General features: G+C 49.5%; 1 protein-coding gene across 4 annotated transcripts in view; it reads right to left on the bottom strand.

Moving 5' to 3' along the window:
* The window catches only part of STAC (SH3 and cysteine rich domain), a 137,261-nt gene that overhangs the window by 61,408 nt on the left and 48,226 nt on the right, over positions 1-27,627 (bottom strand). For 3 of the 4 annotated variants that reach the window (XM_047874898.1, XM_047874901.1, XM_047874899.1), the window contains exon 2: positions 19,695-19,974. In XM_047874898.1, the coding sequence (XP_047730854.1) occupies positions 19,695-19,974 (280 nt within the window). The remainder of the gene's footprint in view (positions 1-19,694; positions 19,975-27,627) is intronic. The other variant, XM_047874900.1, reaches the window with a different exon arrangement.

Raw genomic sequence — 27,627 nt, 5'->3', positions numbered from 1 at the left:
ATTCTTGAATAGAGAAAGTCTTTCTCAGAATGATTCTATGAAAGAAAACAATATACCAAAAGATTGATAAAGTTGGTTACATTGAAAATATGCTCACTAATACAAAGCTGAAAGGCAGATATACTTTATAAAATTTCTTTATAAAATTTTCTTTATAAAATTTTCTTTTAAAATTTTCTTTATAAAATTCAGGATATTGTAACATATTATATGGGATTAAGGAGCCTTTGTTTCCAATTAAAAAAATATATAAATAAGCAGAAAGATATATGGTCCAAAGGCACAACATGAGACCATGTAAAAGAAATGGAATTAAAAGTTAAGCATTTCTTGGGGCGCCTGGGTGACTCAGTTGGTTGAGCATCTGACTTCAGCTCAGGTCATGATCTCGCGGTTTGTGAGTTCCAGCCCCGCGTCGGGCTCTGTGCTGACAGCTCAGAGCCCGGAGCCTGCTTCGGATTCTGTCTCTCTCTCTCTCTCTCTCTGCCCCTCCTCCACTCACACTCTCTCTCTCTCTCCTTCTCTGGAAATAAATAAATACTAAAAAAAATTTTTTTAAATATTTAAAAAAAGTTAAGCCATCTTAAATGGCAGATTTAATTAGTAATCAAATAGCTGGAAGTAAATATAGCAAGATATCCATTTTTCTCCTATCACATGTGCAAAGATTAAAAAAGAAAAAAAGAAAACCATCAGTGCTTGGATGCGGGGCGATGGGTATGACAGCACCACTGTCCGGTTGCTTTGGGAACACGCACCAAAAACTTGAAACAGATGCGTCATTCTTCGCTACGGCAATTTCAATTTCAGAACTGGTCTTAGAAATCATTAAATATGTCTGCAAAGACTTAACTCCAAAGACGCTTACCGTCACCTTGCGAATAATACCACACAATGGGGAATAAGAAGAATATCCCAGAATAAAGGATGAGTTAATAAGAGCTTGGTAAACCCACACCCAAAATACGTTTTGGCTAGTGAGACAATTTTTAACCGAATAATGATCGGCAGGATATGATGCTCACACTATAAGGCCGAAGTGTCAAAATTAGGGTAATACACATGTTGAGAAATCTCTCATTTAAGATGAACATAAACATACATGTAAAAATGTCTGGCAGAGCAGATGTAAGACATTAATATTTCTGTCTCGGGGTGGAATTATACATAGTTTTCAGTTCTTGTTTCTACGTATTTGTACTTTCTCATTTTCTATAAAGAGTGTGAGCAGGGGAGGGGCAGAGAGAGAGGGAGAGAGAGAGAGAATCCCCAGCGGGCTCCGTGCTCAGCATGGAGCCTGACCTGGGGCTCGAACTCATGACCACGACATCATGAGCTGAGCCGAAACCAAGAGTTGGACGCTCCACCGACTGAGCCACCCTGGCGGTCCAAGACGCTATGTATTTTTTGAAAGGAAGTGGTGTTATTTGTGAAGAATTAGAAAAACCAGGTCATGTCGAGGTGAGAGGAATCACCCTGGGGGTTCCCACTGTCGGGAATTTGCGGTTGGGGTCGGGAGTCTAACAGCTTGGGGGGAAAAAGAGGGCAGCAACCCTCCCCCATGCCCACTCACTCACCACCACCTAGGCCTCGGGTAGCGTGGAGAGTGTGGTCCTGGATGCCAAGTCCCGTCACTTCGGCAAGTCCCTGCCGCCCACTGGCTCCTGTGCCGCGCGCCCTGAGCCTGCGGGCATGCACAGCGGGCTTTGTTTTCCTTTCCTGGAACAACATCCTTCAAGGTGGGGCCTCCCTCCGAGTTCCTCAGGACTCACTGTGCAACACAATGTCAATCTGCAGACTGCCCAGACTATTCCATCTCGATTCCCTCTGGCTGGCAAGGGAAAAGTGCCCATCTCCAACCCCCCGCCTTTGGCCCCAAATTTAATGAGTAGCTTTCACTGCTTTCTAGATTTCAAAGTGTTTTTCTTAAATCCAAGTTTCTCAGCCCCTGCACTAGTGACATTTGGGGCCTGATAACTCTTTGCTGTGTGTGTGTGTGTGTGTGTGTGTGTGTGTGTGCTGGGCTACCCCGTGCATTGTAGCATGGTTAGCAGTGTCCCTAGCCTCTACCCAGTAGCACCCTTTGCCCAGAATCGCGACAACCGAAACACCACCTGGCGTGGTCAAATGTCCCTGGAGATAAGGTTGTTAGATAAAACGCAGAAAGCCCAGTTAAATTTTGAGATAACGCGTGATTATTTTTTAAAGTTCACTTAATGTATTTTGAGAGAAAGAGAGAGACACTGAGCCGAAGCAGGGGAGGGGCAGAGAGAGGGAGAGACAGAATCCCAAGCCGGCTCTGCAATGTCAGTGCAGAGCTCTATGCGGGCCTCAAACTCACAAATCACGAGATGGTGACCTGAGTCGAGATCAAGAGTCAGATGCTTAACCGACGGAGCCACCCAGGCGTCCCGACAAATTATTTTTTAATATAAGAATATCTCAAATATTGCACGGGACACCTGGGTCCCAAATATTGCCTGTGACACACACTAAAAAATTATTGGTTGCTCTTCTGAAATTCAAATGTAACTGGGTGTCCTGTCTTTTTACTTGCTCAATCTTGAAACCCTTTCTGGGAGGCAAAATCGCCCCCAGTTGAGAACCATGAACAAAAGGCAACAACTATTTTCAGCCCTCTTTTATAGGTGAGGAAACTGAAGCTTTGGGGGAGAGAAATCCTTGGTCCAAGGCCACACGGACACAAGAGTGCAGAGGAGAGATCTGAACCCAGGTTTCCTGATGACAAATTCCCTCTTTCTTCCTGCACACAGAACTACTCGCCTTTTCTCCCGAGAGGCTGAAAATGGAGAGACCACTGGGGTCAGGGCCACTACGCAGACGGTGCTCTGAATCACCAACGATTACGTTCTTTCCATATGTTCTCTGTAACACAACAATCCCTTGAAGTTAGTTATTATTCCACATTTAACAGATGGAAAATTAAGGATCAGAGAGTTTAAACAATTTACCCAAGTATATTTAGCTCGTAAGTGGTAGGGCTGGAATCCTAAAGCAGCTCTGACTTAATCCTGATTTTGCATCTCTGGCTGGTGTCCTTTGCTAATGTGTTTCTTTTCCTCAATCAACTAGGTCTGACTGAAATCTTCGAGCTACATTTTGCGGTTTCATGGTCCCAGAGCTTTGATTCATACATTCGAACGCCAGGGATAAAAGGATGAACTGGTCCAGAACTCTTCTCAAATACTATTTCAGGCAAAAACCGACCGGTTTGCTTTGCAGACATGGTGCCTCCCATGTGACGAGCCTACCCAAAGAACATAGAGGCAATGGCTAACCTGGACAAATCTGTAGGCTTTATCATCAGTTTCTGAGAAATTAAGAGCTGATTCCCTGTTATATGTTTTAAAAAGAAAACATGGCATAACTTGGCTTCTTTACACCCAATGGGGAGGTGCTTCCAAGAACTATAATGAGTTTGGTAGGAAGTGGTAAACTCGTATTCATCCTTCAAGGCCCACCTCAAATCTCACATTCTTTTTTTTTTTTTTTTAAGCTTATTTATTTTTGAGACAGTGAGAGCGAGAGAGAGCGAGTGGCGGAGGGGCAGAGAGAGAGAGAGGGAGAGACAGAATCCTAAGCAGGCTCCATGCTACCAGCACAGAGACTGACACAGGGCTTGAACTCACAAACCGTGAGAACACGACCTGAGCTTGAAATCAAGAGTCGGACGCTCAGCTGACTTGAGTTCTTTATGGGACTTTCGTTGACCTCTTCCTTCTCGGGTAGAACTATTATTAGTTTCCTCGCTTGGATTTTCCTGGCACTTTTTATATGCCTTGGTGCATATATTTACATGTGTATGTGTCTCCCCAGTTATTTATTAAGCCTCCCATGTTTATTATCTATGGAAAGAAAAGAAGTAGAACATCTATGCAAGAGAAAAAGTTAGAAATCTTATGAACATTTAAGATTAGCTCTTCGATTTCTGTACCTCATTTCTCTTTCCCAGGCACCTAAGGCAAGGCCTTCCACGTAAGTCTTAGCGACTTGCTGAGTGAAGGGTGTCACCGAATCTAGTCGGGAAGATACCTTGGTGCCTCACAACTCAAAGTGTGGCCCACAGACCAGCATGACCGGCACTGCCTGAGACCCTGAGAGGAACGAAGAATCTCAGGATCCAGCCAGACCCGCTAAACCAGCTAAGTCACCAAGACTTCCAGGTGATCTGCATGCGTATTCCACTTTCGAGAAGTCCTGCTTTTGAGATCAGCAGCCCAGGGATGGCAAATACACGGGGCAGGGACTGAAGAAGTGCTTCATTCCGCATACGTGGCAGGCATCACTCACCCATCACAATAGCGTTTTCACTGCACGACAGGGCAGCTGGAAGCTTCTCTGGGCAATCACTGCCAATCAATTAGTATGGAAACCAACTTGCACCTCCCCCCAGATCTAGCAAGCACTCTCATTTTACAGGTGAAGAAACAGGCCCAAAGAAGGGAAGCGGTCTGACCAACATTAACCCCCTCCTTCACGGCAGGGACGATATCAAACTACCACTGTCCAGCCTCTTGTGCTCATGTTCTTGCCCTGCCGTGCTGGGAAGTTAGGCAGGCACAGCTCGAACCAGGACCGATCATTCTTTCTCACCGTCCCCCCCAGAGAGCCCTAGGTTACCTGTCACTGTCCTCGTGCTGTGGTGTATCAGAAAGAGCTCGAGCTCTTCTGGACTTAGAGCAAGACGGCCTCAATTGCCCCCAATCTTTAGATATCGCTCAATACTTAGAAAGTTTTCTGCTAAAGGGGAAACCAGGGAACATATTTTCCATCGCAGTTGAACTCTAGCCACGGGACCTCGATTAAAAATAACCCATCCTCTCTCTCCCCTACTTGATGATGAAACACCATCAAGCAAGCAGAAAGGACCACTAAACACCGGGCAGACCCCTGGGCCATCTTTCCCTGCCTATACTCCCCACTCCTTTCCACCCCCCTCTAGCTTCAAAAAAAAATTAATGGCATTCATTGTTTATAAATGCTTCTCTGTTGATCTTTCCTATTTCGGTTCCTGACTGCTAGTGGAAAAACTCTCCCCACTTCCCCCGCCCCTCCCGCACTGAGCTTTAAATATAGCAACGGGAGTTGGGTTGGCTCAGGGCTTTGTGTTTGGAGTCCACAGCCTCTGCCCTCTGGGTCACCAGTTCATGTCGCAATACCCCGGCCACCGCGCTTTCCTTCTATTACGTGTGTTTGGCTTAAATTTTTGCGAGAAGACATCCTCCTGAACGACCACTTTCCCACGACCATCTGGGAACTATCTGAGCTTGACGTCCCTGACCCCGGTATTGATGATCCCGGCTGCCCTGTCTGCCGCCTTGTCCGGGGTCTCTGGTTTTCACACTCCCATTCGCTTTCTTCAGAACTGTTCTAGCTTAAGGCTTGAGCGCTGGCATTTCTCCTGAGGGGTCCCTAGAAGGGACTGGTCAGTCTAGGCTTTCTCCTTCTCTCCATCCCCAAAGTGCCTGCCTGGGAGTACCAACCTTTTGTACGTAAAGACGGCTTTCATAACAGTGACCAGCTTTTGAGTTTCGCGGTCCACAAGGAATCTTCACACGTATCACTTTATTTGGTTAGTAGTAAATCCCAACAAGTCGGTGGAGGTCTACCAGCCGTCCGAGGTCACTCGCTCTACCAAGAGCGGAACCACCCCGGCTCCTCTGTTCCATTCTGCCCCCCTCCTGCTCTCTCCCGCAGGTCTGTATTTTGGGTTTATTTGCAGTGATCCATGAACAGATGTTTGCTAGTGCGCCCACTACTGTCAGGGGCAGTGAGCAAAGTTTCACTTCCTATAAATCTAATGGGACAAAGCCCTTGCTCCTTTGCCTTTGTTGGCAAAGGTTTTAGAGTAAGTGTCAAGCCGGGGAAGCTTCCGTGTAATTCTTCAGGCAATGGGAGAGTGGAGCATTCCTGAGAAAGGCAGGAACTCGCTGTCAGTTTGCTTTCAGCTGAGGTTTGGCAACAGAGGAGGAGGTAGGGATGGGTTGAAAGAACACACCTGAGGGACTTCTTGAACTAGTTCATGTGAAATGTGCTGGACGAAGCCTGGGCTGGGGCGGGGGCAGCAGGGGAGAGGTCGGCCCGGCCTGACTGCAGAGAGGTCAGTGTGTGCACGGATGGGGTTTCTGGAGAAAGGGGACAGGGCGGAGTCACCGACGGCCTTGAGGCTCTCCCTGGCCAGGAGGTGAGCGCGTGAAGGAGCCACCTGCCCCAGCAGGAATGGTCCCTCGGTGAATTGGCAGATTTTATGGGCCAAGATGCTGCTCTGCTCCACTGTGGACGTATTCGAGCATTCTGGCATCGCCAAGGCCTCCGGGCAGCCAAGTTCTGGCCGTCGAAGTGAGAGACTGGGCCCGCGGAGAGAAGGCAGGCGGGCAGCAGCCCAGCCCCTCCTCCTCCCTCCCTTCCCCCCCCCCCCGGGGGGAGGGTGGCAGGACAGGAAATGGGGGGAAGCAAGGAAAGTTACTATAACCGGACACTACTGCTTTTGGACGCGGTCTCATTTAATCTTTATCCCAAATCTACCAGATAGGCAGTTTTGATTTCTATTTTTAAAATGGGAAAACAGATGCTCAGCCGCTGTTCCCCGAAACGTCCTTTTCACACAGGGATACCAGGCGGATCGCGTGCAAAGTGATACGGGCCTTCGGGGTCACACGGAGGCCGGTTCAGTGCCCCACCTCGGTTTTAGTGAGCAACTCTCGTTCCCTTTTGTGGCATGAGAACAGGGTAAAGGTGACGCTTCGGTCTTGGGCTGTGTGGCATCGTGGACAGGCTGAAGCGACGTGAATTCTTTAAACAATGTTCTTGCTGTGGCAATGGCAGCACACCTCTCCCTGACCCAGGGCGTGGGCGCACGTGCCATGCGCACACGGGGGCCCTCCCGCATTCGTCTGTGGTCACGTTGTTGGGGTGTGGAGGGCAGGGTAACCATAGACTTTGGCATTTTCTTGCCAGGTAAGCTTCGAGTGTGATAGAATGATCTAGGCTTTGTTTCCTCTCCTTCAGCAACCAGGCAGTGTTTGGTAAGCTACGAAGGAAATGCTTTCATAGTATTTAGCAATGGATTTCTGCCCCCACCCCCACCCCTATCTGCAGTCCTTGGTAGCTGGGTCCCAATGCACAGGTGTCTCCCATAGATATACACACACACACACACACACACACACACGCCCTGCCTGATGCTTTGAGTCCCAGATACACACAAAGCGCTGCTCTATATCTTATTACCAGCCTAGTCCTGTCACTTTATGATGTGGTATCCACTGCGGCTGCACAAGCAACCTTCTAAAGTAGGTCAGTGGAACATTCTCCATGAAAGCAGCTGAGTGGAAGCGCAGGATACACATCTTCCAACAGGTCTGCATCTCCCGTGTTCACAACAGGAGACGGCCCGTTCCCATGGATCCCTAGTCTCCGAACACAGAATTAACAATGGAACGGATCCCAGGGCAGGCGGCCTCCCTATATTTGTCGTGACTTGGTCTGAACCTCAAGCAGGAAGGCATGAATCAGCAGTATCACAGTCAGGCAAAGGTTTCGCCATCTCGAGTTTAGAAAACTCTCAAAGCGTATCCGGGATTCAGAGAGGCGCCCGCTTTCTGATTGCTCCGAGTCTGCCTGGGACGATTCCTTCTCCCTTCCTTCTGTCCTGGGCACCTTTTTTATTTCTTGATGGATGGGACAAAGAAAAAAATGTCTGAAGCCCAGTGGATCATGGGAAAACATGGAAACACATATGTTCAGCATATATTTGCTATGATATTACTAGATGTTACTAGATCACCTAGCTGGTGATCTACAGGGAATGGCTAAAAACTGAACAAAAGACCACCTTAAATTATCACTCTCCCCTCTCTGATGGGTTATTCACGCGGGGAAAATACTTTCCTGTGTTGTCCCTTTTTTTCTGCTAAGTTATAATCTTAAAAGACTCCAAAAATGCCAGTATCTTCTTTGGGGCACACAAAACATTATTCTTCTGGGAAATTATTGCTGTGCTGTGATTCAAGAAATCACCAAGGCGTTTGCAAACATCATGATCTATAATTTAAGAGGGACAGTTGCTTTCTTTTGGCTTTAAACTGGTACATGGGGGAGGGGAAGGAACAAAATAACTTAGAGGGGGAAGGAGCCAAACCATAAGAGACTCTTAAAAACTGAGAACAAACTGAGGGTTGAGGGGGGTGGGAGGGAGGGGAAAGTGGGTGATGGGCATGGAGGAGGGCACCTGTTGGGATGAGCACTGGGTGTTGTATGGAAACCCATTTGACAATAAATTTCATATTAAAAAAAAAGACTTTGGCCAATTACTAGTAAAACAAACAGTCCACAGAAATAAAAATCATGCCTTCTCTTTGGGAAATGTTTATATTCTGGAGACCTTCTCCACTTGGTCCCCTTTCTTCTTCTGAGTAGTCATGAGATGTTTAAGGATGGGGTGTAGGAGGGAGACAGGGTGTATGTCTTTCTAATACCAGCTTGGGTACATTATGAAAAACAGATTTAGGAGCATATGCATAAGTATGGCCAACATGCTACTAAGGTCTAGACAAACTAGATTCTGACAGTTCCTCTGGCTTCCTGACTTCCTCAAACTGGTCCCGAAACAGGGTTCAGCTATTCTCCCAACAGGTATCTGGCTTTAGGACATACCAGTCGGGTCACCTGGATGGGGGTGGGGGGATAGCTTGGGAAGGCCCGTGAGAGCATCGTGAGAGGCCCGTTAAACCCACCTTGTCCACTGCACGCCATGGTCTGTCATGGAAGGAGGCCCAAGGGGTCTTTAGCTTAAAGTGGGAGGGGCTCCTTGTCAATTCTTCCAGTTTCTAGATACCTTCTCTCTCATTTCTTTTGCTACCTCCCAGGCTCCCCACCTGAATGAATGAAGACGTCAGACATCAGCACAGGGCCGGGCACACAGTGGGTGCTCAATCAAAACGGAAGAATGGGTGGGGAATACAGGGAAGCGGGGAATGGAACGTCACCATCCAAGTCCTTGTGAGAGGTACTACCAGACAGGAACTGCCACCCCGGATGATCCAATTATTGTCATAGGGCAGCCGTTTCCAGATTTTTAGATTTCACGGACTAATAGAAACGGGGAGAGCCAGCCACTAGCCGCAGTGAAAGCAGACTGGTCAGGGAGACAAAGCCATAGGACATGGCTGAGGGATATTTGCAGAAACTGCGAGAAACCCTGAGTTGCTCTTCAGTCGGCCCCAATCTGCAAGAGGTTTATTAGCCAAGCAAGTGGCCCCGTGGCCACTCACTCCTGTATGCCTTTGGTACTGAAAATACACACCGGGCAACTGAGACACAAAACAAAAACAGAGCTTAAGAGTGGAGACGTTATGTAATAGAACAGATAGTAAATACTGAAATCAGTTACAATTAGAACCGTCTAAATAGATGTATAATCTTATTATAAGGTGTGCATATATCTTAAGACTTACTCTCAAAGGTCTGACTTGCCAAACATTGGAGGTACAAGTAAAAGTCTGGATTGGCAAAAGGGACACACTTACTTGAGTCAGGATTAGAAATCTGTTAAGTTATCTGGAGTAACGGAGAAATCAAAATGCCATATGTATTTTCACCTTTTAATAACCTGAGAGACGAGGAAGAACGGTGTTTTGGGAAAACCTCAGAGGTAATCATTAGGACAAGAGTACATTACATATCTTCCCAAACACGGGAAGTTATAAAAGGAAAAGAACACACAAACCCCACGACTAACACACACACACACACACACACACACACACCCCAGAAGGAAACAGAAAGCACAATAGAAACTGTATAAGTAAAAGACAGAAGGAAAGCCAACTATTTCACTCAGAGCAATGAATGCGAATCCATAAATCTCTTCGAATTTGGAATAAAAATTCAAGTTGGGGGAAAAAAAAGAAGTCTGAAGTCCAATTATGTTGAGTTGCCAAAGCAGCACTTAGATAACGTGACAAAAAAAGGTTTAAAGTCACAGGTGGATAAAGGCAAATACACACAAAACGAAGTTGGCAGTTTTACTGTAACGGTGGGAATGCAGGACACGCGGGTTAAACAGGATGGGATGGCCTTGTACTTGTACGTGGCTATAATGCAAAATAAAGATATCCCTGTTATGACCCGCTTTGCGCCACCTTTGCGTTAAAATATGCAACAGAAAGGGGAAATGAAGAGAAATGTCACGGAGGAAGAAATAAGGCTTCTGTGTCAAGCTTCCTTTAGGGCAGGCTGAAGCCTTAATATACCTGGGGATAACTTTCAGAGGGATTAGGAATTTTCCATATCCTTTCTCTGCTTTGTTTTTAATTTACTTCTGTTTCTTTTATTTTTAAGTTTATTTATTTATCTTGAAAGAGAGAGAGGGCACGTGCACGCGGGGGGCAGAGAGAGAGAGAGAGAGGGAGAGAGAGAGAACCCCAAGCAGGATCTGCGCTGTCAGCACAGAGCCCCATGCTGGGCTCCATCCCACGAACCATGAGATCATGACCTGGGCCATAATCAAGAGTTGGGTGCCTAACCGACTGAGCCATCCAGGCGCTCCAATTCGCTTCTACATCTGTTGGCGTACTTCAGGGCAGACTGGTTTTTTCCCACCCACTAATTAGCATTTTCTAAAACCTCCGTGCGTGCAATGTGTGTGCTACCTGCTATGGGAACAGGCACATCAGGGAGACTCATGTCTTCAAGCGGCTCACCAAAGTCTAGGCTGTTTGAGGAACGGTATGAACGTTCAGGGAAGTAGGTGGCCACCAAGGAACTCGAGAAAGCACTGTAACTGGGTCTTCGCAGATCTCGGAATGGGACAGATGGAGAGGTGGAGCAGGAAAGATGTTCCACAAGGAAAGACAAAACGCCAGCACACTGAAAACGGGCTCCCAAACCACGATCGGGACCGTCCCCAGGGAGCAGGATGTCTGAGGGAGGGGGGCTGGTCGAGGATCTTTCATTTTCGAGGCAATGACGTGTAGCTCCCACGAGATGCCCCAGAGCCTAACACCAGCCCACACCCCCCGGTTGCCTCCACGTCTGCGTGAGACTCCCAGAAACCTCCTTCCTTGGAGCCCACCAGCATCCACGGCTGTTCAATCTCCCCTGGAAGGAGTGTGGATTATTTTTTCTTGTAAGTCGTTTCCTGTGAGAGATGGCTTAGCACGTGGCAGCAGGCATCGCATTTTGGGAAACCGACGGAAGACGGCAGAAGTATTCTCTGCCCCTTTAGTTGAAAGGCGCGGAGTCCAATGCTCTCTGAGAACATTGGCCCTGAACTGGAGTCTTGAGAACTCTTGAACGAATTTGCCTTTGTGAGCACTGAGAGGGCTTTCTGAACTGAGATACAAGCCCCACACTCTTCAACAGCAGCCAAGTGGAATCGGGGAAAAGTAGGTGTTGGGATAGAGCACTCCGTGGTTATAATCCCTCTGTTCCACTGCCTGTTCTCCACTGATAAGGCTCGGGAGCTTCCAGAATCGCAGGACTTCAGAATGCTAACGCGGGCTCTGAATATCCAGAGGGAGCACAGTGCACAGCGTTTTCCAAACGTACACTTTATTGGGGGAAAATCCGCCCCCTCCCCAAATCTGCGGAGCTCGCTTCTGGAGTTATTTTTAGAAGCTCTTCCCTTCGGTGTCTTTCATCATTGCAGACTTGAGAACCCCGAGCGAGTTTAAACCCTCTTCTGGATGGGATCTCTTCAGCTCCTGGAGGACCCTGATCGTGCTCCCCGAAGGCTTCTCCAGGCCAAACACAGCCACGCCCTGCGAACATTCCTCATCTGGTAGAGTCACCATCTCCACACCCCACCTGTGCTCCGTATTTTTTCAGTCAAATACGCCCCTAGCATCAACACGATTCTCTCAAGGGGGCCGGAGGAGCAAAGAATACAAAGAAATGACCTGTGTCGGACCGGGCGTTATATTGCAAGGTTGTCCTCTGGTAAAAAAAAAAGTAGCAGTTACATTAGTGCTACTTGGAAGCAGTGAAGACACCAGAGGAGAAGGATCCCGTTGGACAAAGCACCGAGGTCTCCGTACTGGATTTTAAGACGGACACGTACCATGACCCAAAAGAAAGCAATCTACATGAAACTTAAGAAAAAGGTCCTAGAGAGTGTTTGTGATTTTTCTCATTTAGAAGCTGTACAGCTGCTAAAACAATCGTCTGGTCAACCGACTGATGACAGCTCCGAGGTTTCATTCTATTCTGAGAACACACAGATGTGACATTTGCTTTTCCATACTCCCCTTGATTTCTGTTTTGGCCTTTCCCATCAAGAGACGACTTCACTGGTGAGTCAACACTGTCTTGTCTTTTTAGCTTTATGTACAAATGTATATGCGTCTGTGTGTGTGTGTGTGTGTGTGTGTAGTTTTTTCTTCCATTCAACGTTTGGTTAATATTTTATGGCTGTTTTTGAGCAATCAGATGACGTCAGGACAGGTCAGGAAACAGTTAAACTAATGGTCAAGCGAGCATTAGCAGACAGGTCTTGGACTCCTGTCATGCAAGATATCCTCATGTTATAATGTTACCATGTGACCGTTCATTCTGATGGTAACACGGTGTTATAGGTACATCAAGGCCACGGTCCATCTGCATTTTATATTCATTCGTAGTGGAGGATGCTTTTATATTGCATCTAAGATTACAGACGTAGGGATGCTGTGAGTGCCTTGTCCAGATCTGAGTTCTTTCTCCTGCCGATGCTGTGACTGTTCGGTCTGAAGCCAACTCTGACTGAGAGCATGCCCCTGCCCTGCCTCTTCTGCGCAGGGCAGCAGAATCCGAATCCCTTCTCCTGAGGGCACGCTCCACAAGAAACCACTCTCACAAGAATCTCTACCTCAGGTCCAGTTCTAGGGCTGCTCACCTAAAACAAAGCCAGAGTTATTCTCCCCGGCGGTCGCCACTCGGACGGTTTGAAGGTGAACAATTCTTTGAGCAGTGACTGTATAAGCAACTTGATATGTCAAGCACAGACATCCGGCTGTTTTCCTAAATATGTGTTTAGGAAATATGAGCCCACTGAATAGGCTGTCTTCTAAGTGGATGCCGACTAAGAACATTTAATTAAAAAATAGTTTGGGAAACAAGGCATGTGACAGTCAACAGGAGAATGGAGTCCTTTGGAAGAAAAACCTCTTTAACTGATGGAGTGGACTCGTGCATTGAGATAGTTACGGCGATAGGTTAGATATGGTGATAGTTATTTTGACTTGTTCAAGTCTCTGAAATTTCTTTTTTTTTTCAACGTTTTTTTTTATTTTTTTATTTTTGGGACAGAGAGAGACAGAGCATGAACGGGGGAGGGGCAGAGAGAGAGGGAGACACAGAATCGGAAACAGGCTCCAGGCTCTGAGCCATCAGCCCAGAGCCTGACGCGGGGCTCGAACTCCCGGACCGCGAGATCGTGACCTGGCTGAAGTCGGACGCTTAACCGACTGCGCCACCCAGGCACCCCAAGTCTCTGAAATTTCAATGAGAGGCAGATTACCACAAGCAGACTCAATGCTCTCCCAAAATGAGGGTGCTGTTGATGGAATACATTTAAGTTGATACACGATGCAGAGGAGTCCCCACCCCTCATGCCCATGGCCAAAGCCTGAGGGTGGCCAGAGTCGATCTGCTTGGTGGGGAAAAGATGTCCATTAAACCAAGAGGATTCTCCCAGTCTAAGGCTGGGTCATCAGTCTTCTTGACTCAAAGGCTGGGAAAGTCAGCACTGGGGCTGAGGTACACCTACCTATTTCTCTTATGTCCCATGAAAGGTTGGGTTGACCGCCTTTGGCTTGCAGAGCTGACCCATTTTTCTAGAAGGGGACAGCCTAAGGAGGTGATCGTAAAAGGTAGCCATGTCCTGGAGGCAAGATCAGACTGGCAGAAGGGCCTGCCACAGTGCCTGCTCAACCCGAGGGTCTGTGTGCCACATTTGCAGGGGAGGTGCAAATCTGAGGACAAGGGCAAAGCTGGCGACTGGGAATGAGCCATAGAGTGAAAGAGCTGAGGAAATTAGCAACATACGGGTGGGGTCCTGGTTTACTTTCACTGGTAGACGAAAATGTGTAGCCTTCCCAGCTTTAGGGCACAGACAGTCAGGCAAGGAACAAATGTGACACCGTGTCAACCCAATGAGTGTCCATTCCAAATTAGAAATCCTAGACAGTGAGAATGCCAGGTTCCTTTTACTTTTTATTTTTTTAAAGAGTTTTCATTTATTTTGAGAGAGAAAGAATGAGAGAGCAGGGGAGGAGCAGAGAGAAGGAGAGAGAGAGAGAGAGAGAGAGAGAGAGAGAGAGAATTCCAAGCAGGCTCCATGGTGTCAGCATGGAGCCCCCCGTGGGGATCAAACTCATGAACCATGAGATCATGACCTGAGCCAAAACCAAGAGTTGGATGCTTAACTGACTGAGCCATCCAGGCGCCCCAGATTCCTTTTGTTTTTAAACAAACATCCATCAGCTGGAAAACCTCACAAATGAGATTTGACTGTTCCTGGCCATCACGATGTAGCCTTTGGTTCTCAGTTGAAAGGAAAAAAAACCTGCTCTAATATGTTTTCTGAAATGTCACTCCCAGGAGATAGCAGCAGATAGTCTTTCCCTGGAATCTGGGATATGAAAATGACCTGTGGCTGGAAGGAAGCGAATCTTCAGATGATACACGTAGAGACAGGAGGCTAAGTCTGAAGAGTAAGGAAAGAGAAAGGGGGCAGATGGACTGTGCACTGTGACCCCAGACTAGTGTGCTCCGTGCCTCGTCTCAGGAAGTGAGAACATTTGCCAGCCTCTGCTTCACATAGCTTCCTCTCCTCACCTCCCTCCTCGGCCACCTCCCTTTCCCCCTTCTTCCTGCCTCAAATTGCTTCTCTCATTCTCTTCCTCTTTCGTAGAAGGAGCCTGCCTTCTTTACTTCGCTTTCATCTTGGAAAAGAGCAGTGTGCCTTGATGATGATTTCTTTAGATGTTCATTTATTTTATTTTTGAGAGAGAGAGAGAGAGAGAGAGAGAGAGAGAGAGTGAGCACAACCAGAAGAGGGGCAGAAAGAGAGGGAGAGAGAGAATCCCAAGCAGGCTCTGTGCTGTCAGCGCAGAGCCTGAGGTTGGGCTGAATCTCACAAACTGTGAGATCATGACCTGAACGGAAACCAAGAGGAGGACGCTTCACCGACTGAGCCACCAGGCACCCCTCTGTCTTTTTCAAGATAAAATGGCAGCTACAATATAAATTTAATTCTAATAAAGGAAAAGTACAGTAAGAATTCTCTTCAGCACGGGGCACATCTCTTGGTGATTTTCAAGATGGGAGTCCTTCAAAATTGTTGCTGTACTTGAGAAGTACCTAAATCGTCCCTTAGGGTATTGATTGTGACATTCTTCAGAGGCAAACTCATTTCTGTTACTCATTTTCAAAACACATGTTCCTTTGTCTTTTCACACTTGTCACAGTGAGATTTAAACTAGAGACACAGCATCACCCATTTAAGGGTTATGAATAGCACTGCCTTGAAAAGGCCTGGTGCAAATTTGTGTGGAATTGAAAGTGATGCATTGGACTTGGAAGAATGTCAGGCAGACGCGCAGACTAGGTTGGAGGCCAAGTTTCCTGTGTCCTGAGCATGGAACACGAGACCCTCTCCCACCATGCTCACAGTCAGATCCAAATCATCGCTTCCAGATGGAGAAATGGAATGGAAGGGTGGTACAGCACCCAAGACTCGTGCAGTCTACCAAACAAAAGAGGTTCAGTAATCAAGAGGCCACCCTAAGTAAGCACGGAGGAAGATTGGATTATGGGCCCCATTCTTCCCCCATCCCTGTACCTGTGCCTCTGGCCAGGTGGCTCTGAAGTCCCTGCCACTAGAGGCTGAGAGCATTTCTCCATTCCTTGGTGTGGGCTGGGTCCACGCTCTGGTGGAATGCCACCAATCCAAGGCTTTAAGAAACTTTGTATGCCTCCACTTGTCCTCACCATGAGGAGAGCACAACCTGTCTGGCCCACTCATCCAAGGAAGGGGTAGGAGAAGAAGAAAAGCATATGCGAGGCAGCCAAACCCCAGCTGATCTGAAGATGCCTGAGTAAGAGTCAAAGAAGGCTACTCCAAGTGTTGGAGTTTGAGAGGACTTGTTTGTTACACAGCGTTACTGAGAACCCCCTGAGTGATACAAGCGTTGCTCTGAAATGTGGCTTGTTCTAAGGAAGAACATGAATAATGGTGGCTAGAAAATGAGAGTGTGAATGGATAATGGTCCTCTGAAGATGAGGACAGCCCTGTGTGTCTGTTTGCAAGACGGGAAGATGTTCCTCCCCATTCTGAACATCCTACTCCTTAACCGGGTCTCGGCCAAGCGTGAAGGGAAATGTAGAATCCTGCCTTCCTGGCCACATTGGAAACCACTGACAGGTCCGAGCTCGGCGATGACAGACGTGGGCTTCTTCGGGAAGCTCAGACATTTCAAATCTCATTGTGAAGACTATCAGATAGATAACGAAGTAAGAAAAGACTTTCGGATGACCACCGCCTGACAGACGTTAAGCTACTCAGCAGTCACAAGGGAAGCCATTCATTCACAGGTCAAGTGCCTGGGGTAACTAGGTTATAGCCTCACTGAAACTTGCCTTTTAACTTTGCTCCTTGCTCCCAACCCTTTCCTCTAAAGCCGCATAGCATGAGTCTCTTGACTCTCCCAACATGGTACTTTAAAACACAGCTGCACATCCCAAGTCTCGTACACACCAAACTCCCAAGGCTTCCTTATGATTTTGTTTGGATGCACCGCTCACCATTCTGATCACTCGTGTAGACACCCACTTGCTTGTCCATCTCCCTTATAAAATATGAAATGGAGAATTAGAGACAATCCTTGATGTGAACCTAAAACACTGCCATGTAGATGAGGGGCTTCTTAACGGGTGGATGTTATTTTTCCAACTACTTATGCCTATTAAGCTTAACTTTTTTCTGTAAAACGAATTTGGCTTATCCTGTGAATAGATTTCTCTGCTTCAGGAGAGTAATGACTATTTTCTCCTCTGATGATACTACCAACTCCAATGGGCTCCCTTTACGGAGAACCTTCTAGATGCCTGGTGCTTCCCATCTGCCAGCTCATGAATCCATTCAAAACCCTGAGGTTTTCATAGCTGCATAGAATGAGGACACAGGTTCAGAGAAGGTGAGTCACTGGCACTAGGTCACACGGCTGCATGGGGTTCAACTTCAGGCTGATTCCATGAACGGAGTCTTTCTACTATCCTCATCCCCTCACCTCACTTTATCTGGGAAGGGAAAGGCTAATTATGTCATGGGAATAGGCAGGAGAAAAATATGGGTCAGCGTTCTCCCCATTCTGTGCACTGACCAGAAAGGCGTCTCTTTGCCCACTCCAAATGAAAATGGCCTCTCACCATGCGACACGACAAAGCCATCGGCTGGAGTATGACAATCACGTGACTGGCCTCAGAACCCGGATGGAAAGGAACCAACAGAGGGCAGTCTTGTGATCTTCAACCAAAGTTTTCTTCTATGATTGTGGTGGACACTGCTGATGCCTTGCCCAGATACCCCTACCGGGTGTCCGGGGGCAGACGAACGGCCTCCCAGAGGTGTCCCCCTCCTAATCCCCGGAACCTGTGACCATGTTACGTTACATGGCAAGGGGAAATCAAGGTTACAGACGGAAGGAAGGCCGCCAGTCAGGTGGCCTTGAGACGGAAGGATCATCCAGATGGGTGCAAGAGGGACAGTGAGGACCAAGGAGACGGCAGTGTGAGAAAGATGTACCTGCCATCATAACTCTGAACACAGAAGGGGCCACAGGCCAAGGTGTGGACAGCCTATCAAAGCTGGAGAAGGCAAGGACATACACCCTCCCCTAGAACCTCCAGAAAGAAACGTATCTCCCGACCCCTTGGTTTTAGCCCGCTGAGACCCACCGCAGACTTTCAACCTCCAGAACTGTAAGACAGTGACTCTGTGTTGTTTTAACCTCCTAGATTTGTGATAATCGGTGACAGCAGCGAAAAGCCCCGACTGCTCCGGAGACGCGTGTGCTGGCTCCCGATGGCTCACAGCGACCCCTTTCTCCAGACAACTGCCTTCAATGGAGCATGAACCACTGGACCCAGCGGGTTAAGAAAGGGCCTCCACCAGGGGAGGAGGGAGGGGCCACTGCCAGCAGGATACAAAAGGCTGGCCTCCAGGAAGGCCTGGCTGTGTAACCCTGGAGCCAGACTCCTGCCAGGCGGGGACCGCTTCCTTATTTAGCGACTTCCCTGCCCCATCTGCTTCCTCCCTCCCCCTTCTCCCCCGAGTGCCCCCTCAACAGATCCCAGACGTCTAACTCCCCTCTGGGGCTCTGCTTCTAGGGAATGTGACCTGAGGCAACCATCACCCTCAGAAGGGATGCCAGCCTGTAGGAAATTGGTGCTGGAGGGACACGGCAGGGCCGGACAGAAGTGCCTGTGTCAGGGTAGGAGTGCTGGGCCATGAGGCTAGAGAACAAACCAGCTTTTGCCTGGGACCTCGCTGGGCCCCGGGCCCGGCTTGTGAGTCTGAGGTTCTGGACCTTAACAGCGTCCCTCCCTGAAACGTTCGTGGCCAAGCCCAACTCTGAAGCATCTAGGACGTCAACGAGCGGGAGCAGATCTCCCACACCTGTTGGCCTCAGAGTACTTAGGGCACCCCACGAATTGGCCCAGCGACACCTCTGGAGGGTCAGGGGCATCTCAGGAAGACGGTGCACAACTGGATCGGCCCTGCATCTTTCATTTTCGGCTTCGCTTCCATTTGGGATGACCTCTCCCTTCTCCTAGCGGGGGGATGGTGGCGGAGGGGACATCCTCGGACCCCCTGAGAGCAGACACAGGCCTGTCTCCTTGCTCTTTCTTCCTGTTCTGCGGTGACGGGTCAATTACCAGGGTATACTGCTGCTCTCGAAACAACGGGCTCAAGTTCACTCTGAATCCCACCCGAACTGCCTGTAGCTGGGACGTTTTGGGGGGTCCTTCCTGTCATCTGGGCACACCCCGTAAGACTCTCAGGCTGCCACCACGAGCGGGTCCGTGCCAGGCACAGAGACGTAATGGTGGCTAATTCACCTTTCCCGCCCCGTTCAGTGCCTCCCCCAGAATCATCCCCCCCACACCTGCCTGTCTGGCTCATCCGCTTGTAATTCACCAAGCAACAGACCCCCCTCCCCAGGCTGCCCAGACACACGTCGCTGTGCGCCCTGGAGCGGATGCTGTGATGTGTCACTCGGGCCCCCCTGCAGAATTCCACGCCCAAGCGTCCCACCGATTCCCTCTCTGCTAACTGCCCTTGGCTGAAAAGAGCTGCTCCGTTCAGATCATGCCCCCTCCCCGAGGGCTGCCCGTATGCAGTGAGAGGTGAGGCAGGGGCACCAAGTCCCGGACCTCCAGCCTCCAAGCAGACGACCGTACAGGGCTCCCCGGGGACCCGGCCCAAGTTGCACCTGCTTCACCATCCAACGCCTCCCTCTGCCCCGTCCTGCCTCCCTTCCCTTTGCCCAGCTATCGTTCCCCCAAACGACCTGCCCTCGTGCACGCCTCTGAGGCTCGGAACCCGTCCTGGAACCCGGACCCGGGCCGCACCGCTCTCACCGGCCTGTCCGGCGGGCGCGGACCTGGAGGTGGGGTGGGGGAGGCCTTACCCACGATCATGTGGTTGCACACATCGCAGAAGGTGGGCTTCTTGAAGATGTGCTCCTGAAAGGCGTGGGCCTTGCCGCCAGCCCCGGGGTGCAGGGCGGCCCTGGTGGGTGTGGATGTCAGGCTTCCGGGTGCAGGGAGCGGGCTGGAGCTGGGGCTGACCTCGGCCAGCATGTCCCCCTGCAGCTTCACGTCGCTGTTGGTTCGCTGGAAGAAGTTGTCGGCGCTTTTGCTCCGTAAACTCTTGGTCTTGAAAGAAAGTGATCGTTTTAGTTTCTGGAGCTGCAATGCAATGACAGAACACGCTCTTACGATCGATCATGCAGACTCAGGCTGTGGGGGTGAGGTCGGCTGCAGAGGCTTGTGCCATCCCGCCCCCCCCCCCCCCCCCCCCGGGGACACCCTCGGACCCAAGGAGGCTCACGTGCGTCCCCGCGTGGGTGGGGCGAGGTCAGGGCCTGGAGAGAGTTGGCCCGCTCTCTCCCTGCCCCCTCCCGAGCCAGAAGACCCAAAGAGCACGCACGGCGCCTGTGCTTCTGCCCCTGCTCCTGGAGGTCCTACCAGCGTGCCATCAGAACGTCCCATGACGCTGGACTTTTGACACCACCCGCCTTCTGAATTTGAATCCCTGGAACGACTAAGCGTTCGACCTTCTGGGCTCGGTGGCCGCGTCTGCGATGCCAGGACCTCTGCTGGATGTTCTCTCTTATGGTCACTTAGCAGCCACCCATCTCTATACACAGCAGAGCAAGAGAGGCCGCTGCGTGACTGGGAATCCACGTGGCCAAAGTATCCACGGAACACGAACTAGAAACTCTCAAGCCTGCGTGGGTCTGAAGCGTACAGACGGGTAATCTGGGCGTGTGCGTGGGATTATCTGTCTGACCTTCTCTGCTCTTCTCCCCGCTTTGCTGCTGGGGTTTGGCCATGGCAAACGGGATCGTTTTTCCTTTGCCCTCGGAATTGGAATTACGAAGGGTTAAAACGTGGGTTTGGCAAAGCCTTAATTTCCGAACAGTCTGGCTTTGGTCCGGTCTGTACCACCAATCTAGCCTTCACATTGGAGCCAGAAGGGTCTTTTGGAAACACAGATGTGAGCATGTGAGCCTGGGGGTCTTCGTGAAGTTTCTTGAAACTTCATGAAGTCTCGTTTGTTCTTAAATCTAAAGAGACGCTCCTTGTCATGGGCTCCAGGGACTGGCAGATTCTGGGTCCCCGTGACAGCTTGCACCAGCGTGTACCTTGCTCTGTCCATGGCAGCCACGGTGGCCTTTTAGAAGTCCGCGATATTTACTATGCTTTCTCCTCACTGTCCCTTTTGTGCATATGTTTCCCTTTCGCCCAAATAAGAGGAACGGAGCGCTTAGTGGCTGTGTGGTCTGCGAGAGGTCACTTTACCTAGAAGGTAGTTTCCTTTCGTAATTGAATGTCCATGGGGACTCTGCCTGTCGCCTGGAATTAATGTCTTTGACCCAAAGCTGCAGATAAAAAGGTGGTAAAGCACACTCGTCTAATAAGGCCCCCTGCAAGTGTGGTCAACCCCCCCAAGATGAGTTGATAAGCCCATGCTAAACCTAGTCACCTCTGCATCTCCCCTCCAACCTCTTCCATAGCAGATCAGGAAGATGTGGTCTTCGGTGCTTGGGGTAGACTGCAAAAACGCCCCAATTTTCTACCCTTCCCCTTCCCCATTCACCTCTGCAATGTGACTTTGCAGACCCACCAGTCCAAGGTAGCGTATCTCCTCACTCCTTGGATCTTGTTGGTTTGGGGAATTTGACCAAGAGAAGGTGGCAGAAGCAGTTCCGAGCCAGTTCCGAGCCCAGACCTCAAGCTGCCTGGCATGCTCTGTCCTCCCTCTTGGAAACCAAACTGCCATAGGAGCTAAGCCAGTGCCGCCTGAAGGATGATGACGGGCACATAGTCCCGTCACTTCCCATCACATGAGTAAGACCCCTGAAGCACAGCCACCCTGTTTCCCTGCGTGGAATAAAGAGTCTAGATGAGACCAGAAGAACCGTCGAGCTGAGTCCCATCCAAATCGCCAACCCACAGAACCATCAACTAAAGAGATGACTGGTGTTTGAAATCATTAGGTTGGGTGTCTATTGTGTGTAGACGGCAATACGTTGCTTCTTCCCACCTTCCTGGAATGTGGTGGGATTGTCATTCCTTGCCCAGGAGATGTTGGTTGTGGCTGTGTGAAGCCAGGGAGCCATCCAGGGAAGAGGCCTGCAGGGCCCTCTAGCGGAGCCCCACTAAGGCCAGCAATGAGGCATCATTAGCCAGAAAGTTCTGGCCAGAGAAGCAGCAACACCCTACATTAAAAGGTCAGAGACAGTGGGCCCTTTTCTCTACAGCCCAAACCCACCAGAGGAGCTAGAAACATCAAAGGAGGAGGAGGAGAAGCTCACGAGTTATTTGGGAGTTGTTTGTTCTAGTACCATAACCTGGCCCATCCTGACTGATACAGGGGAGCAGGGCCACGCGTCCTTGGGAGCCCTGCATTTATTGTGAAGAGGACCTTCCCTATCTAGCAAAACTAAGTGACATGGGGCATGAAAAGCACTCGCTGAAACAGCCACACCAAGGTGGGGACCCGGAAACCATAAAGGAGCAGAACAGACCTTCCTCACTTCCGTTCCTTCCAGCTAGGAACTGGGCGGGTGCTGGAGGAAGGGGGGATTAAATACATGGGACGAGAGTTTTATTTTAGACAGATTTTTAACAAATTCAAGTGACCAGGAAGTTAAGGAATCTGCCAAGATTTTCTCATGGGCTGTGGCAACCTAGGGCTACGGTGGTTTATCAGACTAAATTTCATCACATAGAAAAATAAAGTCTTTCTGTCTCCCCTTCCCTGTCCCCCTGTGGAGTTCAGATGGTTCAATAAATGGGCTACTCTCACGGCTCCAAAACAGAACAATAGCACCCATTCTGATGATAATAATGGCACCTACCCTGAGGGCTTCACCAGGCGCCCCTTCTTTATCTTCCCAATCATCCAGAAGGCACTGCTGTTCTCCCCCTGGAGAAATGGCCCAGGGAGGTTAAGGGATTTGCTCGAGGTCACACAGCTCACAGGAGTCAAGACCAAGGTTCAGAATGAAATTTACCTGCCTCTAAACCCACCCTGTTTGCACTGCCAGTGATTGACAGGTGATGGAGGCGGGATGAGGGAGAGTTACCCCTCACCCCCAGGGGGGATGGAACTACTCTTGGTGTACGTTTAGAATGGGAAGGGAGGTGAAGCAAAAAAGCAAATGTACATTTTTGGGAGCTATTTCCTTTATTTTATGTCTTTCCAATTTTTCAGAAGTAGTAAGGGGGGGGGGGAGGAATGCCTTTTTATCAAAGGGAGCATCAGACTCCCCTTTAAGGCTTCTCTAACAGACCATGCGTCTCTTCCCTGCTAGGACAGGGAAGGTGATGGGGTGTTGCTTATGTACCTCCGGTCTGGTCTCCCTCCTGTGCTCACGTGCTTTATTTCTGCCCCCAGAACCTGCCAAATACGGTATTCTGTGTTCCCTGGAAGGTTAGCATGATGCCGAGACACCTGTAGCATTTTCCTTGTCCTGGGGGACGCGGCTGGAAATTGTGTCAGACTTTTCAGAGCCTGCCTGCCTGTAGAGCTGGAGAATTTGCCTCGGAAGCCAATGTGACAGCTCTTTTTCAAGTGGACAGCTTAAAAGAAATGCCTACAAGTTAAACAAAGTCTGAGCAGTGAGCTCAAAGGAACACACTTTCTCCAACTATTCCCAAGAGGAGAAGCCGGATGGGAATATATACAATGCAGAAATAGAAGCAAACCCTGATAATAGTGGGACTCACAAAATGATTAGCTTCCATGCCCCACTGCCACAGCCCGGGTCCTTTTATGATAATAATGGTTGAAGGAACAGATACTCTTGAGTACTTTGCCATTTGCTAGAAACTGCTCTATATACTTTAATTCATGTTATTATCCTCGTGACGTGATGAGTAAGAGATCATTCACTGATTCAATAATTCATTCAAGGAATATTTATTGTGTCACTACGATGAGCCCGGCCCTGACCTTGGTTTTGCAGACACAGCAGCGTAAAAAAGTAAAATCCTTTCTCTTAAGGGTTTGAGGTCTAGTGGGTAGAAATAGAAAGTAAATAAATAATCAGAGATGTATGGAACAGCATTTGGGTAAGGATAAGAGCCATGAAGGAAACAGAAGTGGAGCCAGGCTTTAGGAGGTGACAAGGAAGGCTTCTCTGACTGGTGACACTGGAGCAGAGGCACACAAGAAGTGAAGTCATGAGGTACGGTGGAGAAGAGCGTTCTGGGTAGCGGGGGAAACCAAGGGCAAAGGCCCTGACAAGGTGGCTGTTTGAGGAATACCAGGGAGTCAGTGTGTCTTGGGCAGCAGGTGGAAAGAGAAAAAGGGCCGAGAGGTCAAGGGTCAGCTTCATGCTAGGCCTGGCAGGCCAGGGCAAGGGCCTTGGAACGTATCCTGAGGGTGACAGTATGAGCAGGGAAGTGACAAGGTGTGGCTTGAATTTCCAAAGGGTTACTCTGGCTGCTGTGTAGAAAACAGACTATAGGAGGCCAAGATGGAAGCTGGGAGACCAGTTAGAGACTCTTCCAATTATCCTGGGAGAATTACCTTTGGGTTGGCTTAGCAGAGTTACAGTACAACACGGTTGAACTTGGGGTATATCTGGAAGGTAGGACCAACTGGGCCTGCTTAAGGATCAGACGTGGAGTGTGAAGGAACGAGGGGGCTCAAGAATGATTTCAAGGTTTGGGGCTTGAGCAAGTGGTCAAATGGAGGGACTATTTTTTCAAATAAAGAGCCCTAGAGAAGAAGCAAGTTGGCGTGGGCAAGTGGAGTGGGAGGCAGAGTTGCGTTGGGGAAAGTGAGTTTGACGTGCTTATGTGGAATTTCACGTGGAGCTGGATATGTGACCCCCGGATTCAGGCGAGAGGTCTGAGCTGGGGAAATACATGTGCAAGTCATGAGCACGTAGGTAGTACTCACAACCAAGAGACTTGATGAGATCGCTGCGGTCAGTGCGATGCTGAAGAGAAGTGCTCCGAGGAAGGAGACCTGGAGGTCAGGAAGATGAGGGAAATATTACAAGGTCAAGAAGACTGAGGGAAAACAAAGGCAGCTGAGAAGGAGACACTGGCGAAGAAAGAGAGGGAGGTTTTAGAAGCTCCGGGAATAAAACGATTCAAGAGGAAAAGAGAAGAACGAAGCTTATCCAAGAAGTCACGTGAGGGCTAGGGGTTGGCTTGGACAATGTCTTTGGGGGACCTTAACGGGAAATGGCTGTCAGCTGTGGAATGAAGATCCATATGCAGAGCTCTCTCAACTCCAGAGCCCCTTCGGTCAAATGGACTTTTGTAAGGTTTTCCACCCTTGACGTCCTCCCGGTAAAAAAATCCTGTTTGGCGTGCCCCAGCTTCCTGGTGCCAGCTGGAATGGTAGTGATCATCCATGTGGATTATTGAGGCAATCTCACCAACATCTGACCCATTCGTGGCCTGATTTCTTTTTTAAAAATATTTATTTATTTTGAGAGAGAGAGAGAGACAAAGAGAGAGTGCTCAGGCACAAGCAGGGAGGAACAGAGAGAGAGAGGGAGAGAGAGAGAGAATCCTAAGCAGACTCCATGCTCAGCACAGAGTCCTGCATGGGGCTCGAACTCACCAACTGTGAGATCACGACCTGAGCCGAGCTCAAGAGACGCTTCACAGACGGAGCCACCCAGATGCCCCGAAGCCCGATTTCTTTTAAGACAAACACAATCTATTCCAGGTCCTGATTGGCTTCAGTTTGGATGTGACTTCAAAGTCAGTTAATAGTCCTCTTACATCTACCAGGCTTGGTCAAAACCAGCAAGAACTGGCTGTTTGTATGTCGGCAAAGCAACGGTTACCGAGTGTGATCGGTTGAAGGCCCATCGATGAGCGGTGTGGCTTGGGCAGGCCCTCAAGCTCCTTAGCTTGGAATCTTTACAGTAAAGAGAGAGGAAGGGCTTGGTGGTTGCTGAGTTCCCTTCCTGCTCTGGCAAGTCAGCGCGGTGAGGGAATACAAAAGACTTTGAACGGTCTCCACTTATAGGAAGTCTAAGATCGAACTCTGGAGACGAGTAGCAATGCTTAAGATGGTCCAAGGGTGACACAAGACCCTAAATTATATTATCAAGTGATAAGTGGAGTGTTTTCATCACGGCCTATTCTGGTATGTCAGAAAAGGGAGCTTTGAATGGCGTCTGGAATAGTCTGGAGACATTCTTTCAAACCGTAAAGGGTGCATTGACTTTCAGACACACAACTGAACCGTGTAGGGGATGGTAAGCCGCAGAGACCCACAGCAGGTGTTCCGGAGGAAGAAACCGGCTCTGAACGCCAAGTCAGGGTAGCACCTGGGCGTCTCAGAGGCACACCCCCGGGGACGGACAGGTTGGGAAGCCGCTCCCTCTGGCCGTCAGGCTAGCTGCCGTGTCTCCTCCAAAGGCGTTTCTCCGTAGCTCCCAGGTCCACGGCGGCTAGAACAGGAAGGCTGTGGTCGCAGGCAGCTTCTGCCTACTCCTCACCTGTTCGTCTTTGCCGGAGAAATTGAAGATCATCAATTTCCCGAGATACCAGCATCTTCCATTCTGAAAGTCCTAAAGGTGGTGGAAGTTTTGTTTGGGGTTTTCTTGGTTCTGTCCCGAGAACAGTCCTCACCAACAGGGAGTCGGTTAGATCTTGTTTCATGGCAAACATCAAGGTAATAATTGATACCCCACTCTCTTGGTACAGCGATACGCACGCACACGCGCGCGTGCGCACACACACACACACACACACACACACCTACTTTTTATCTGACGTACCTTTCCACGAAACAGCCCTGTGAATTGAGCAGGGCAACTATCACCCCCAAGTGACAGATGAACAAACGAGACACAAGATGTGAAGTGACATTCCCGAGGCCCACAGAAGAGGATGTGCTTAATGGGGAGGAGACGAACGGTTTTAAGGACTGTCGGACTGTCTTATGTGCAGGGACAGAGGATGATTTCGAAGCCGAGGAGGATGCACTCAAGGCTCTGCCCTTCTAAGCCTGTGGGTCTCCAGCAGCGTGAGCACACGGAAGTTACTTAACTTCTCTGAGTCTCGGCTTCCCCATCCACAGAATGGGGATAAGAACACTTGCCTTGCAGGTATGTCTGCCTATGCAGGATTAAGTACCAGGAGCATCTAAAACCCGTGGCATAACCCTGGCACTCAGGGGCCACGTCCTAACGCTCAACGTCTCAAAAGCCCCCGAACACCACCGTCCTTTCTGGTTGGCATGAGGTGGGGAGCATGGCTTTTATCCTTCCCCTTCGTGTGGATGCCAATTTCACAATCCCGGGGCCGTTCCATCACCTTCTAGGGGTGGGTCAAGATTCCGCTTGGGAGAGAGTATTACATGTGCTCAGAAGAAATACTTCGAGAAGACAGAGGCAAGGGAAGATGGTACCTCAAAGACCAAACTCAATAATAATAACAGTAATGAGATGCCACTGTGTTCTGGGAAGCCCTTAGGAGGCTGAGATTTACAGTGTGAGGGACTGAGCTGCACTACGACGTACATCAGAGGTGAGCTGGGTGGAGGGGGCAGGCTGCCATGCGGGAGGCGTCTGGGGAAAAGGCAATGAGGAAATTCAGAGGTGGTATGGCTTCTGGAGTCAGGCAGCTACTGGAGAGGGTAAGCATTATAAACCTCCTCATTCTTCTCGGAATCTTCGGAAGTCTTCATTTCTCACCCACACTTTGGCGAGGGGGCCCTTTTTCAGGGAGGATATGGGCGTAGGCACCAGCACCTGGATTAGGGTGGAACCCGTGGGCCCATAAACTCCCAAATCCCGCCAGAGAGAGGGCCTGCCTGACCAGGAGGCTGGGACTGAGAATCCTGGTCCTGAACCA

Source organism: Prionailurus viverrinus, chromosome C2 (assembly GCF_022837055.1).
Source record: "Prionailurus viverrinus isolate Anna chromosome C2, UM_Priviv_1.0, whole genome shotgun sequence".
Taxonomy (NCBI): domain Eukaryota; kingdom Metazoa; phylum Chordata; class Mammalia; order Carnivora; family Felidae; genus Prionailurus; species Prionailurus viverrinus.
This window is presented reverse-complemented; position numbering and strand designations above follow the sequence as displayed.